Consider the following 15,155-nt stretch of genomic DNA (forward strand, 5'->3'; position numbering starts at 1 on the left):
GCCATTATTTGTAGGCCTGAGTTGTTGATGTTCCTAATCCATTCACTTGAACTAGGGGGAAAGGGGGGTGCATGGTAGCTTAGTGATTCCTGCCTCCCGGAGTTTGCATGTTTTCCCCGTGCCTCAGTGTTTCCTCCGGGTTCTCTGGCTTCCTCCCCTAGTCCAAAGGCATGCCTTGCTGATTGCGATCTCTAAATTGAACTGTTAAACATGCTATAAGAACTCAATAATAAATATGTTTGATAAAAGTAACCATAATGTGTGAATGTATGTAAGATTGTGCCCTGCAATGTGTTGGCACACCTAGGGTGTCCCCCACCTCATGCCCCAAGTGCCCTGGGATAGGCTCCAAGCTCCTCCCCTTGACCCTGTGTAGGATAAGCAGTACAGAAAATGGATGGATGGATGGATGGATAAAGGTGACCTGTAATTTTCATCACTGTGACCAAATGAATGGGAAGAAAACCAAAATGTCTCTGCTCTGAGAACCTTCAAATCATTTTAAAGATATTCACGTGATATTCCAGGTGAAAGATAAATACATAATAAAGGTACAAAAGATGTATGTCCTCTTAAAGGTACACCAGAGTGACAAGGAAAGGTGCAGTTTAGTACTGTTTTTAAGAATGCCTGGTTGTTATTATTGTCACGTAGGAGGGCAGGTGGAGAGACAGAGAGAGAAAAAAAGGAAACAAAACTGTCCAGGTTTTAAATAGCATGTGATTTTAATAATATGTGGTCTTTCCAGTTCTAGATACAACCATGCATGATTCAGTAGTTTGAACTTTTGTTTGGATGTATGGTATGACGATCTCGAAACGGGAGGCGGGAAGGTCCTGGAGCGCTCGCGCTGCAGTTCACCAATGAGGCGCGCGCCTCGAAACTACCCGCCACTTTGAGCGCGCTCGAGCGGAATTACGGCAGCGACCGCACACGCAGTGTGTCCGTGTGTACAAACATGAGGGGATTATCATCCGTGAGACGAGCAGTGTGTGCGAATGTGCAGGAACGCGACGGAGACAAATAGAGACAAATGTGCGGCACGTTGCGTGTCTCGTCTAGCCCGGTTTCTGGCTGACTACAAACTGTCCTCCTCGGTGTCTCGAGAGAAATAACAGCAGCCATGGAGAAGCAGCGCGAGCAGCAAGTGAAGGGGACATCGCGGAAATCCAAGGCCACTAAGCACAAGGATAAAAAGCGAGCCGCTGGGAAAGCGTTCCGTAAGAAGTCGTTCAAATCAGTCGGGACTTTCGTGGCGAAGATTTTCAAAAGTTTAGGTGCCTGGACTCACGGCAGAGACGCGGCCGAGCCGCTGGACGCAGAGGACGATGACGGCGGATTCCGGGTTGGAGCGCCTTGTACGAATTTAGCGAACGTGAAAGAAGACGAGAGGGAGCGTGGAGTGAAAATGTCCACGCTTCAGTCGCGCGCTTCACTGAAAGAGCGGCTTTCATTGTCTTATGGTGATAAGACTCCCGGGGTTTTGGGGCTGAAGAACCACGGGAACACCTGCTTCATGAACGCGGTAGTGCAGTGCCTGAGCAACACCGACCTGCTGGCTGAGTACCTCGGATTGGAGCATTATAAGATGGATATTGGTGAAAACACGATGAATCACGTGAAGAAAGTGAGGAGTGAAGACGCGCAGCTCGCGCCGGGAGAGGTGACTGAGCAGCTGGCGGCGCTCGTGAGGGCGCTCTGGACGCTGGACTACACTCCTCAACTCTCAGTGGAGTTTAAGGTGACACAAAACTTCACTCTTTCTCTCATTAATTCAATAAAAAAACATTTCCCCTACTCGTGTTAGGGAACTCGGTGTGTTTTTAACTTATCTTTGCGATTTATCACGCGTATAAGCCACAACCTTTAGGTTAGTAACTGTGGAAACTAAGCAAACAGGAAGTAGTTTTTTGTTTTGTTTTTTTACAATCAGCTGTGCTGGGAATAGCATACTACAGAAAGTATCAGTCACATGACTACCAAGGGTCAAATTCACTTGTGGACTCCGTGTTACTTCAGAATTGCGTTAGACTGCTTCTATTATGTGTCGGATATTTTCAGTAACTATGACCAGACCAGAAATGAGACCCTTTTTTGACGTTTAGCGCCCCCCCAAAAAAAGAGAAAATGATGCAATGTCTCGACAGAGAAAGTCAGTTCTAAGCCGGTGAAGAAACGCTGTAGCTTTCATTCTGTAACAGGAATGTAAGGTAATTACAGGTAATTAGCATAAATAGCTCTTTCTCGTGCATTTAGCGAGCTTTTGTAAGAAACTAGGAGTATTAACTGTAGCATATTTCTCAATAAATTCCAGAAATCATTCGTATTATACAAGTAGTAATCAATTCATTCAGAAAGGTGTACAAAAATCACCATTAAATATACTTAACACAAAGAGAAAGACGGATTCATGCATATAATTGGCTTCTGCTGATGAATTTGTGGTCCCTGGTTCAAGTCGCATGTCCATATGGGTTTCCTCCCAGCTCCCGAAAGCATGGCCTTATAGGTGGATTGACTGTACTAAAATTGCCCCAGATGTAAATAGCTATGTTTCAATCCATTTCATTTTATGCAACTTTAGAGATACTGCATTAAAAAAAACACTAGGTGGAAACGCCAGATGTGAAAAAAATCTCCAAAATGTGCATAAAAAACTTGTGCGCTCAATTGAGGCGGATAGTTGTTTGATTAAATAAGAAGACAAGCGCATAAGCTACGATGGAAACACACAAAAAGTCATGTGACTTTGACTCAACAAATCATGTGATTGGATACTTGGCTCAGAAAAGTAAAAACCAGGGCACAGTGGGTCAGCGTACCTGGTCTAACCAGAGGATCAATCTCATACACAGCATCTCAAATGTTGTTTTTGTCGCTCTGAAATGCCTGACCCAAAGTTTGTCATCAAAATGATTTGGTACAATTACCTCCCAGAACTGTCTCACACGATTCAGTTCCCAAATATCAGCCATCCGCTTCTGATCACAAGATCATATGACGTTTCTGATAGCCGGATAACTGAAGGATATGTGAAAACCAAAGTTCAATTTCTTACATTCATATGGCTGTACTCGTGTTTGACGCATATAAATCGAAGAGGGCTTTGGCTGAATGTGTGTTCTGATGATGTCACATTACACATCTTGGTCCAAGTCTGCGGTAATCTTGAAACATTGCAAGCTCCTCTGAATATTGCAGCGTTTGCTTGATTTTGCATTCATTTCTGTGATTGCAAAAATCTTGAAATCCTGGAGAGACTCATTTATTTATATATATAAATATATATATATATATATATATATATATAGGGGAGAAAATAGCTACAGTGGCTTCCTTGGTTGCAACAACTTCCATTTCCAAAATCCGAGGACACTTATAATAAAAGAGTAGGGGTATACCCCGGTGTCCTGGTGAAATTCCCCCATTGGCCCTTCTCTATCACGGCCCCCTAATAATCCCCACCTCTGAATTGGCTACATCACTCTCCTCTCCACTTATATCTGGTGTGTGGTGGGCGTTCTGGCGCACCATGGCTGCCGTCGCATCATCCAGGTGGATGCTACACACTAGTGGAGGTTGAGAAGATCCTGATCTTCTCTAATCTAATGAAATGGGAAACAAGCGTGGACCAAAATTTCAGACCCCATCAATGTTAATGGCAAGGTGTTGACATTTAGCAAGTAAAGATTTAGGGCCTTTTATTTACTTTTATGAGCTAGAGTCATCCAAAAATTACAGACTTTGCCTTTACTATTTGGTTCACCTTGTGATACAAAAGCCAGTTTATGGACTATTTGGCAAAAAAGCCACAACGTTGAAGGATAGATACCAGATGCCACACCTTTTGCAAATCACACACTGCACTTGAGATGTGTAGTATCAGATTATACCCTTTTCTTCGCATGTTTATTTCCTCAGAAATAACATCCACACATCGTCTACTGCTTTTGGGATAAAGAACAAAAAATCCACCTAAAATATTTAGCACTGTAGGGCTGAAATAATCGATTTGCCTGTCTGCTGAAATGGGAAAAAGTGCATACTAGGGTTTATTCACCATATCAGTGTATCAGGTTATATTTCACAGTACAAACTACATTCGTAAGCCTTTTTGATTGACTGCTATTAATATGATCTGTCCAAACCCCCCCCCCCCCCACACACACTCACACACATTTTCATTTATTTTAAGACCTTGCTGTTTTGTCTATCATAAAATCTGAGGTCATCGAGTGCGTCTACAGGCACTGAGCTGGCATTACTCATAGCGCTGTAGTCTCTCACCACAAACCTCCATCAAATTCCTGCAAATAGTCTACTCTTTTATTGAGAATAAAATAAATTGTATTTAATAGTGACATACAAGCATTTGTCTGAGGACGTATTTAAATAGGACAAGTCTCAGAGTGTAGGTACAAATTGTTGTCGGTGTGATTAAATGTGCTGTATGTAGTAAGTAATTATAAGACAAAAAGCTCAACATCAGTTTTACATCAGATTTTATTATTTTGTGAAATTGGTAAGGCAGCTTGACTCAAAAAATTAAATGTGTTGAACTCAGATGTTGGGTGAGGAGCACTGGGGTTCACTTGGCGTTCCAGTTCATCCCAAAGGTGTTCAGTGGGGTTGAGATCAGGGCTCCGTTCAGGCAACTCGAGTTCTTTCACTCCAAATTTGTCAGACCATGTCTTCACGAAGCTCGCTTTGTGCACAGGGGCATTGTCATGCTGGAACAGGTCTGGGCCTCTTTGGTCCAGTGAAGGGAAATTGTAATGCTACACAAAACAAAGATACCTTATGCAAATGTGTGCTTTCAACTTTGTGGCAACAGTTTGGGAAAGAACCACATAAGGGTGTGATGGTCAGGTGTCCACATAGTGTACACCCATTTATTAGACTTTATCTAGCTGTTCCTATACCCGTTCTTTGGGGTTATATGAGGTCGGATTGTGTGAGATAGCCAACTTTAATTATGAACACTAATATAACATGATATAACTGTTAGGAAAATGTTAATTAGACAAACATGTAAACTTACATTTATTCACTTATAGCTGGAGTTCTGTCTTCTGCACCAGATTTTCCTTTCAAATTTGGGCCAATGAGGTGAATGGGAAGAGAGCTATCCTTATGCCTTTTGAATAGGACAGCTTTTATTTTCAGACCATGCAAATGCTGCCTACTTAGGCAACTGTGTCCTAAATTCATTAGAGAGGCAGTAAAGTTTCCATGATCGCAATATTTTTTTGTATTGCATATTATGGTGTATAGTATTTTTTTTTTATATATATATAGAGAAGAAACAGTATTGGACTTGCCTGGTTGTGGGAGCAAGCTTTGAGCTTTTATGCTTTCATTATAAAGTAGAAATAAAGGTGGCATCTGTTAGGTTAGTACTGAGTAGACATTTTCAGGTCTCGTTGGGCTTTTTCCTCTCAGACTGCATTAGGCCACTCCTTGGAGGAAAGAATAATCTCACCTGTTTTATTTAAATTTATAGATGACTGCAGATTTTATAACAAGTTCTCAGTGCTAAGTGTTTTTTTTTTTTTTTTTTTAACTGTTTGTGCTATGCGTTACCTGCTAGAGACTCAGATCCGCTCTGATACATTACCGTCATTATGGAGGTCTTTGTACTGATCATTAAAATGGAGGGAGAATAGTTTTAACGTAGTGTTAAGGCTTGTGATGGCGTAAAGGGCTGGGTGATAGGACCAGAGCCAAATAATGAACACAGCATTATTTTACATTTTTTAAAGTTCCAAATGAAAGAAATCTGCTAACCCAGGGCTGTACATTGCACCATTATTGCCACACAGTCACACATGCAAGGAGAAATTCATCCTGTGGTAAAACAGCTTAGGTCACAGTTGTATGTGTGAGTAAGAACTGTGCGCATGTGTCTGTTTGTTTTTGTGGTCTACATATCACGATCCAAGTAATAGCATGTTAATGCTAATCATGGGATGACGACATCAAGTGTACTCTGAATCACAAATGATCTGTTTCTCGTGGCACAAACAAAACAACAAGACGAATACTTTATACTGCTATAAAAACATCCTATTTTACACTCTAAAAAGCCTAAATATATAACATAATTGGTGACAAGACCACAAGACAAGAAAGTAGAAATTGATACGAAAGGTTTGATTGATATAGTATGTACAGAACCAAATAAATGTTGTGGTACCCCCTCCTGACTACCATGGGCAGTGAAAAGATATACACCTGTGTGCCTTCTTGTGAGCATGCTCATGCATGCAGAGACCTTTCAACAAAGTCTCACAGTAATATGTGATGCAGTATTTGCAATAAATACTGCTGTCATAGTGCCATCTTTCTCTTTCTTCTTCTCGCCTTGTAGACAAATCTCAGTCCACACATACACCATATGGAGTTATTCTCTCAACAGCTTGTGACTGCATTCTGAGCTACAGGTTTCCTGTCCTCCAAAGCTTTGCAATAGCATGTGGTTCTGTGCTGCTAGCCTGGTCAAGTGATTTTTCCGTCACCAAACCATGTGCTGTTCAATACTATGTGTGGTAAGTTAGATGGATTTCCGTTAATACTCAGCTCTGAGGCTGGAGTCAGATTTCCCTCAACAACAGACCCCTCGTTATCTTCACTTGGGGTCAGATTTCCATGATTTTGTGGTTTCTCATTACACACAGGCCTCTTAGCCAAAAGAGCCATGATGCCAAGAGCCAAGACTTGCCTTCATGCAGCCGGTGTCTGAATCCTTTAGAAAACAGACATCCGCTTTGTGCTCATTTCCGTGGCATTGACCATCTGAAGGACGCAGCGTCTGACTCGGACATCTCCTACCCTGACTGTGCAGTGATGCCGACCGACACAGCATGCTCGTCTGGCATATTTAGATCCTGATTCACAGTCAAATCACATCCAATGTCAACTGATAAACATAAGAAATCAGTCCAGAAAACAGTCGTAGCAGTTTTCGAGTTGGCAAAGCTGAGTGGGTGGCTGAAATCATAGATTCAGGATCTGAGATCACACTAATTCAAGACTCACATCCCTCAACAGAGGTTTCCGTATAGCCCGATGACTAATCATCCTCCTCTCTCCTCCTCGACTATGTCTATAGCCACATCCAGGAGATTGTTCCAAGCTGACATTGAACTAGCATGTGAATTGTCATGTTCAATACTGGCCTCAACGCTGTCTGAAAATGGGTCTGGCTCGGTCCCTGCTAAGTCACAGACATGACAGCCTCTTAAAATGGCCACAGCCTAAGTAGGACTGGATGGTGCTAGGCAACTCAAAAGTGCTCTTTCAAGCAACTTACTTCAGAATTCACTACGCAAGCAGTTCAAGCATTTTGGACTCCACGCATTATAGCTAATATGACGGATCATGAGCAGGTCAGGCTCAATCACTTTTCTGCCATTGATTGCTCTGTTGCATAACTGGTAGGTTCACCAGACGACGAGGCGACTCTGTGTTGGTCTGGTTAATGACCTAACACCAACTTGTGTAGGTCGGATGGTCTTAATTTATGCCTTAATCTAGAACTAGAAGCGAGTTGTTTTTAAGCAATGAAATGACCCTGTAATTTAAACCTCCCACTGTATAGTACACTTCCAGCTTACTATAGCTATCATTCATCCAACACATTCCATCATAACGAGGAGATGAGGTAGCAGGAGGGGCTAAACTGAAGAATGTGTGAAGTACTGATTTATTTGATCCTGGTTTGTGCTTTAGTTAATATCAGCATTGCTGAAGCACAGTTTATATTTAGTCAGCTCTTATTATGGTCTAAGTGACATAATGAGAGCATTATAGATGAGGGTTGGGGGCAGTGAAGTTAGTTAGGGTTGAAGAGTGTAAACTGCTGATGCAAAAGATTACTGAAATGCTGTATAAGCAACTAAATAATATCATTTCTTTCAAGTTTTTCAGAACAATTACTCACTTTACATGATGTTCTGATTTCTATTCCCTTAGGGGACAGACAGCTTGTCTAGGCTGTGTTTTTTCTTGCTGTGCTGTTATTTTAAGTGAGAAATGCATCGTGTTCCTCGTGGTTATGGTTTGGGATGTAGCAGAGGATGTTACTCCGTTATTCTTATCATTGCGTAATGCTATGTTTATTGCTTCTTAAGTTGGTATCATTATATCTAAATGTATTTAATTAGACTAACAGATGCCCATTTGTTCTTGGCAACTAGATGTAGGCGATGGGCAACCATTTAATGCATTTAATACCCCCCTTGGCAATCATATTTTCTTTTTTCTTATTTCAGGGCAATTATAAATAAATAAAAAATTAATAACATTCTACAAAAGCTTTAATGATCATCTACCTTGAAAGTACTGGCCAAATGCTTGAGTTTCAAGAACCCTGCAGGCAGTGTGTGTGCGTGTGTGTGTTCAACAGTTTTCAGTTTTGAAGCTTCTACACGCACCAAATACTTTTGGCATGCTGACACGGCGAAACAAACTTGTTTAACTGCGGTGTCAAAATGACAAATACCCTGTTCACTTTGCAGCATAACACACAAACTGATGCAACTTACAATGACTAAATTTGCCTGAGTGAAAGAAAGTCATGAATTTTGTCCACATTAGGAGCACAGTATCCTGGTATCTTTGATGGAGATAAAAAAAAATATATATATCCGAGCAACTCGCAGTACAAACACCTCCATCAGCTACAAAATATGCTTGCTCAGTTCAAGAAAACACATAATTTACAACCACGGAGAAAAAAGTTGGAGGCCAAAGCCTTGTGAAAGGGGTGCTAAAATATATGATGAGCTAAAAGGCAAATGTATATACCCTGTATGTCTATGAACACCACAATGCCACAAATCAGGCTTGCTTGCTATGATTTTTCAACATAGTTTTATAGTTGTGAAAAATGGGAAAACCTTTTATACGGCTTTACCTGCTAGATTTTCAAACGAAGAAGAGATGTTGAAATCTGATGCTGCAGACAATCTAGGGCTGATCGTGCTTACAGGAGGAAGGCCTGTTTGGCCTGTTATCAGAGACGATTAATTATTAGTTAAGATGTTCTGTTAATTTTACAGTACATGCACCACTTGCAGCTCCTTGAGCAACTTTATGATTGGATTGGATTGGATTCTGTGTCACTTTAAATAAAAGCGTGTACCAAAAAGTTCAATGCAAAATGTAAATGTAAAGCAGGAACGTCCGGGATAAGATGTCCAAAGTACTGAAAGTATTAGTATTTATTCTTTTCTAAAAACGTCAGCTCAACCTTAGTTTTGCCCTAAGAGAGAATCAGGTGGAGGATGAGACATGACGTTGACCGTCGAAAGTGAATGCGAGGGTGAAGATATGGCTCAACCTACTTCCTAACTACATAGTGGTGTCTCTGTTTCAAGTAATGTGGGACCAGAATTGTTACAGCTAAATTCTTAACATAGTTGTAGAGAGATAAGAGTGTTTGGAGGTTACACGTGAGCAGAAACTCAAACAAAGCAGCTGTTTAATGGACAGGTGACCCGTGTAAACCTGAAGGCAAGGCTGGCCATTTCCTAGGTCTTGTATTTAGTTGGTATAATTTCCTATTTTTTTAGAACTGCTTATGTTTCATGTTGTAGTCACATTGTATCACCTACATATAAATGAACTGTGTCACCGTTGAGTCCTCGACAGTTGGGTGTAAGCATGTTGTCTTTTGTTTGGGGTTGGAAAGCATACAAGGCTTATCTTTCCACAGCATTTGTGTCTTGTTAGGGATGTAGTATTGGTTTCCAATTTCAAGCCTTGTTTTATAATATAGTACAATTCAGTCAGCTGCTCTTCTCCACTTAATTAATAGGATGATGAAAAATAAGCGCACCCATGTCATTACAAAATTTTAAAGTGTAGTTTATCTACAGGATGTCCCAAAAGTCACCATACATAGGTGTTTGCCAGCACCACATTGGTTGTGCCTTCGTCAGTGGATGTTCGTAGACGTCCTTTCCTCATTTGCTCCACAACACTTCCAGTCTTTTTGAATTTGATAATGAGATTGGTAAGAGTGTGGTGTGTGATGTGCTTGCCATGTTTCCTGCTAAAGTCCTTCACAACGTTGTGACAGCTTTCAGCTCCAGCCATGAGAATGCTTTCAGTACATTGTTCTTTTGTTAAAGTCATTCTTAAAGGCTGAAAAAAAAAAATAATTAATATATATATATATATATATATATATATATATATATATATATATATATATATATATATATATATATATATATATATATATATATATATTAGAACCTAAGTATGGAAAATTTTGGAAGACATTTTGCCCCCATGCATTGTACAAAATAGCACAGTTTGAAGGCTCCTTATTGGAGACAAAAAAACAACAACCACCAGCTGGTTTTACTCATAAAATCATCAGTGCTATATGTGTTATTCAGAGCTTAATAGGCATTATTGCCGTGTACATAGAATTTGGCTACTTTTGAATGACCGTGTTTTTTAATAAATCATTATCAATTATGACAAAATGTGTAACAATACAAGACCATTTTAGGACCGTTTTGTCACATAGATGTGGCAACCCTGGGCATACCATGTATATTAGGAACACGTACATCAATACCTCCACATCTAAAAGAAATTCATCACAGTAAACAGGAATTGGCTATTTTTCAAATAGTCAGCCATATGAAAAATAGGAAAAGGTTTATTTATATACAAGTATTATTATATTATATTTTATATTTTTATTTTTACATATATACAAAGCAACATTCTGTACACTGTTGTCTTTTTTTTTTCTTTTTTTTTAATTACACTAATTAGTAACCAAAGGCTTTATTTAAGAGGAATTTAAGTTATTAAGGCATTGTCATCACTACTGAAAGATACTTTCTTTTGCACAGCTCTGTGGTTGACCATTTCCATTGAATTGCACTTCACAAAGGAATACATTTATTAGGCAGTCCCAGGCAGTTTTTTTTTTTTCTGTTAAACGTGATGAGCTACATCCTTAGCACACTGTCTGTTCATTTCAGACAGACTGTGAGAGCATTTTGCAGCTGCATCAAGTTACATTTTGTAACTCCTAATGTACGTCCATCTGGTACGGAGCGTCATTCCTTTGCTATACCTAGCATGCTGGGGTGAAGAGGTTCCTAAGGTTTAGGTCATGAAATTGTAATTCTGTTTATAAGGTGGTGTTTTTATAGCACCATTTTAGATGAAAGTGTGCTGCCCTCCCTGTGCCCTTTGAAACCCATAACAGCAGTGTTTATACTTCAGAGTCAGGTCTGAAGCTCTACAGCACACTTAAAATCTATGGTAAATGGGTCAAGTGGATCATCTACAAAAAGCTAAAAATATAAAGCTATCACTTTAATACAGTGTGACTTTTGGACAGCATGGAATTGAAAAAAAAAATCTCAAAACATTATTATAATAATAATACAGAGTGATGCTGGATTAATGCTCAATTGGGTTAAAACATAAATGAACATCTCTCACTGTCTAAATGTATGTAAGGAAACATTTCTAAAGCTTAACTGCTTAATACTGCCATTTATCAGATTAAGTCTATTAGATGAAGCACTGGCTGACTCACTTCACCCTTGGGAGAGTACAGTTTCGTTCTGTCAGCTCTGTAATATGATACCCTGGAGAGCAAAGAGCAGCTTTTATGATAATAGCCCTTCATAAGTTACACTTATCACATTCACAGTCACAGTCCCATTGTTCTCTTTCTTAATAAGACTATTTTAAGCAATGACCTATGGGAATTTATTAAAACATTCATAAAATAATCTTTTTCACCTTCTTGACTTCCAGGTAAAGAGATCCAATTTTAGCTCGGTTAGTATTTCATTAGGTGCCGCTTTCAGTTCGGCGCTGTGATTTATTTCAGCCGTTAGTGTGAAAGCCGTGTTTTTTGGATTCCACTGTGTGAAAATATTCAGAGGAACAAATCAAAAAGGTGTTAAATTGTCCTTGCTGTGGCATTTGCAAGGCTGCTGATTTACTCTGTGCTCAGAGTCAGCTCAGCAGGCTGTGTGAATGCTTCTGTGAGGAACAGAGTAGCGTGAGGGGGAGGAGAATGTTTACTGGACTTCAGATGAAGAAAGCATTCTTCCCCAACAGAGCTGCAAATGTCAGACCTTTAACATGTAGCTCACTCCCAGGATGTTTGAGGTAATATTTTTACCAGCAAGTCAACAAAAAATTCCCATGCTCCTCATTTTACCCTGACACTAGCTACAATATTTAAAGATCCTCTTGTTGTTATTATTATTACTATTATTATTATTTTAAGGCACCTTTATATTACTCCTGGTGTCCAGTGGGTTCTACCCTGAAATAATTACTACATATGAATCATCAAAATAAATTTGTAATAAAATGTATATCTACCTTTCCAGCCTGTTTTCACTGAGAATGCCCATTAGTTATTATTACTAAAGTCCCCAATATTCATTAGTTTTCATTAACTTGCTCAGCAAAGCGAAGCGTTTTACACATCAACATATGTAAATGTAAACATACACTGTCAAAAATGTCCATGGTTTTAACTGTAAACGAATGTAAAAAAATCAAAGTTAAAAAACAGTAAATGATCACATTCCATTTTTACTATTGTAAGCCCTGGATAGCATCACAAATTGCATACTAGCGTACTAAATACTATGAGCAAAATGCACAGCTATTATTTCATACAGTAGCATAGATGTACTACATACCGTATATACTTAGAAGAATAGTATACCGTTTGGGACACAGTTTGTCAAGCAATGTCTTACTTCTACAGGCATAAGTTCAATAAACCTACTCATTATTCAGACTTAGTAAATGGTTTTATTTTGTCTTCAGTTGGTTTAAACAGGCTTCTGCAAATTTAATCTCTCCCCTTCATTTGTATTATTTTGCTCATGCAATCTAGTTACTGGAGTAACTGTGTAAATTCACAAAGTAAAACATCAAATAATGTGTTAATGTGTTTTCAATATAGTTCAGGGTGAACTGAATTTTCAAATAACTCTTTTTGTTTTTGCATTTTCCATACTGTCCCAACTTTTTCGGAATTGGGGTTGTATTTCCCGGTGTTTACATCTAGATGTGTTAAACAATATAAAACACAGAACTTTTTGTATCAGACCACCCAATATTTAGGTGAGCAAAAGTATAGGAACAGATAAGTCTTGAAGTAAATTAAAGTAAATAGCACTTAATATTTGGTTGCATAGCCCTTGCTTGAAATAACTGCACCAAGTCTGTGACTCAATGACATCACCAGGCTTTTTACTGCAGCCTCTTTCAGTTGTTGTTGTTGTTGTTTGTTTCGGGGGGTTTCTCACTTCAGTCTCCTTTTCAGGAGGTGAAATGCTGCTCAATTCGGTTGAGTGGTTTGCATTTTGTGGTTTGGCCTCTATATTTCTGCTCTCAAAGTCTTCAAACAGTGGACTGTGATACCTTCGCCCCTACCCTGTGGAGGTTGTTGATGTCACTGACTGTTGTATTTGGGTTTTCTTCGAAGCTCTCACAATTTTTCTGTCATCTGTTGTTGTTGTTGTTGTTGTTATTGTTGTTGTTGTTGTTTCCTTGGCTGACCCATTCTGTATCTGTTGCTCATTACACCAGTGGCTTCTTTCTTTTTCAGGACATTCCAAATATGTATTGGATATGCCCAAAGTTTGTGCAGTGCCTCTGATTGATTGCCCCTCTTTTTTGAAAATGGCTTGTTTTTCTCCCATAGACAACTCTCAGATCTTCATGTTGGCATATCCTTTTTAATAACAAAGGCATTCATCACAGGTGAAACTGAAGGCTAAAACCAAGAGTAGACATTCAAAGCAATTTATTGTTTAAACAATCAGTCTAACAGGACACACCTAGGTAACAAGAAACACCTGTCAGTCACAAATTGGATGGTCTGATGCAAAATGTGCTGTGTTACATCTTGTTTAACACATCTACATCTAAATACCAGGAAATTAAAACTGAAATTCTAAACTCTCTTCTCATATTCATCCTTTGATCTCAAACCCAAATGTCTTCAGTCTGCAGCAAAAACGAATGAATGAAAATGAATTGGCCTTGCCGTTTCAGTAGTTTTGGAAGAGATTGTAAGTAACATTTAGAGAATCAGGACCCAAATGGCCAAGATGTATAGTTATCTATACATTTACTAGAAAAAAAACAAACCAAGGTAAATGAAGCTCTTATATCTGATGTACTGGAATGTCAGGCATCAACATGGCAGAAGATTTTACTTACTAGGCCCAGCTTTGCATTACAACACAGAACAGAGGTCAACTTGTCCCATGCTTGCATTTCTTGAAGCTGTTCCATAAAGTTCATAAAGTGTTCAAGCTATATTCAGTATGACAAAGCACCAAAATGACCTCCATAATACTGTAAATATATCCTCTTCAAGGTGTTAATAAAAACAAAGTCTTTTTATTGGTTAGGACCGTGTATGTGAGTTATACAATGTGTCCTTACACATGCCTGCTTGCAGCAGATGACTCTTATAATCAGCTCTGTTTCCCTGAGGTGAATCAGCAGGCCCTGTCATATCTTAATAATTAGTAGCATTCACCTTGAACAAAGTTTACAGAACAACTGCTTTGAAGATGAAAGAAGGGGGTGGCACATCCTGTGGTGTGTTTTATTGCGAAGACCAGCTTTATCTCCTTTTGATGGTGGCTCTGAAGTAGATGATTGTTTTTCAATGCTTCTCTGTGTGTCTGATATTTAGGATTATTAAATTATCTTAGTCGGTAGTTCTTGTTATAATCTGTCATTTCCTTCCAGCTGTTAGCTGAGGTTCAATCAGTATTAAAATAGAGATTTATGCAATTTTATTCACACCTAACTTGGTATAATGTGATAGCTGCCGAGAAGAAATGTTAACATGCTGAAAGATGAAGGTGTTTTTAAAATGGATTATTTAAAAATTCTAATGTGGTTCTTGGAAATTGCTTATTTAACATGGCACAAACATGGCATTGACATGACTCTGTGAAAACATGCTAATATTCTAGAGTATTATTTATTTAAGTAACTTCATAAATATGCTAATACAGGGTTGAAAAGCACAGCTAGTGTATGGCAAGTTTGATTGGTTATGCTAAATTCTACCTAGGTGTGAATGAGTGTGTGAATGTGTGTGCGCATGATGCCCCGTAATA

General features: G+C 39.0%; 1 protein-coding gene across 1 annotated transcript in view; it reads left to right on the plus strand.

Moving 5' to 3' along the window:
* The first annotated feature begins 686 nt into the window (after positions 1-686).
* usp43b (ubiquitin specific peptidase 43b) overlaps positions 687-15,155 on the plus strand; it is a 102,974-nt gene continuing 88,505 nt past the window's right edge. Inside the window, exon 1 of the mRNA XM_053610551.1 lies at positions 687-1,741. Within this exon, the coding sequence (XP_053466526.1) occupies positions 1,124-1,741 (618 nt within the window). The 5' untranslated portion in view covers positions 687-1,123. The remainder of the gene's footprint in view (positions 1,742-15,155) is intronic.

The sequence above is a fragment of the Ictalurus furcatus genome, chromosome 2, assembly GCF_023375685.1.
Source record: "Ictalurus furcatus strain D&B chromosome 2, Billie_1.0, whole genome shotgun sequence".
NCBI lineage: Eukaryota > Metazoa > Chordata > Actinopteri > Siluriformes > Ictaluridae > Ictalurus > Ictalurus furcatus.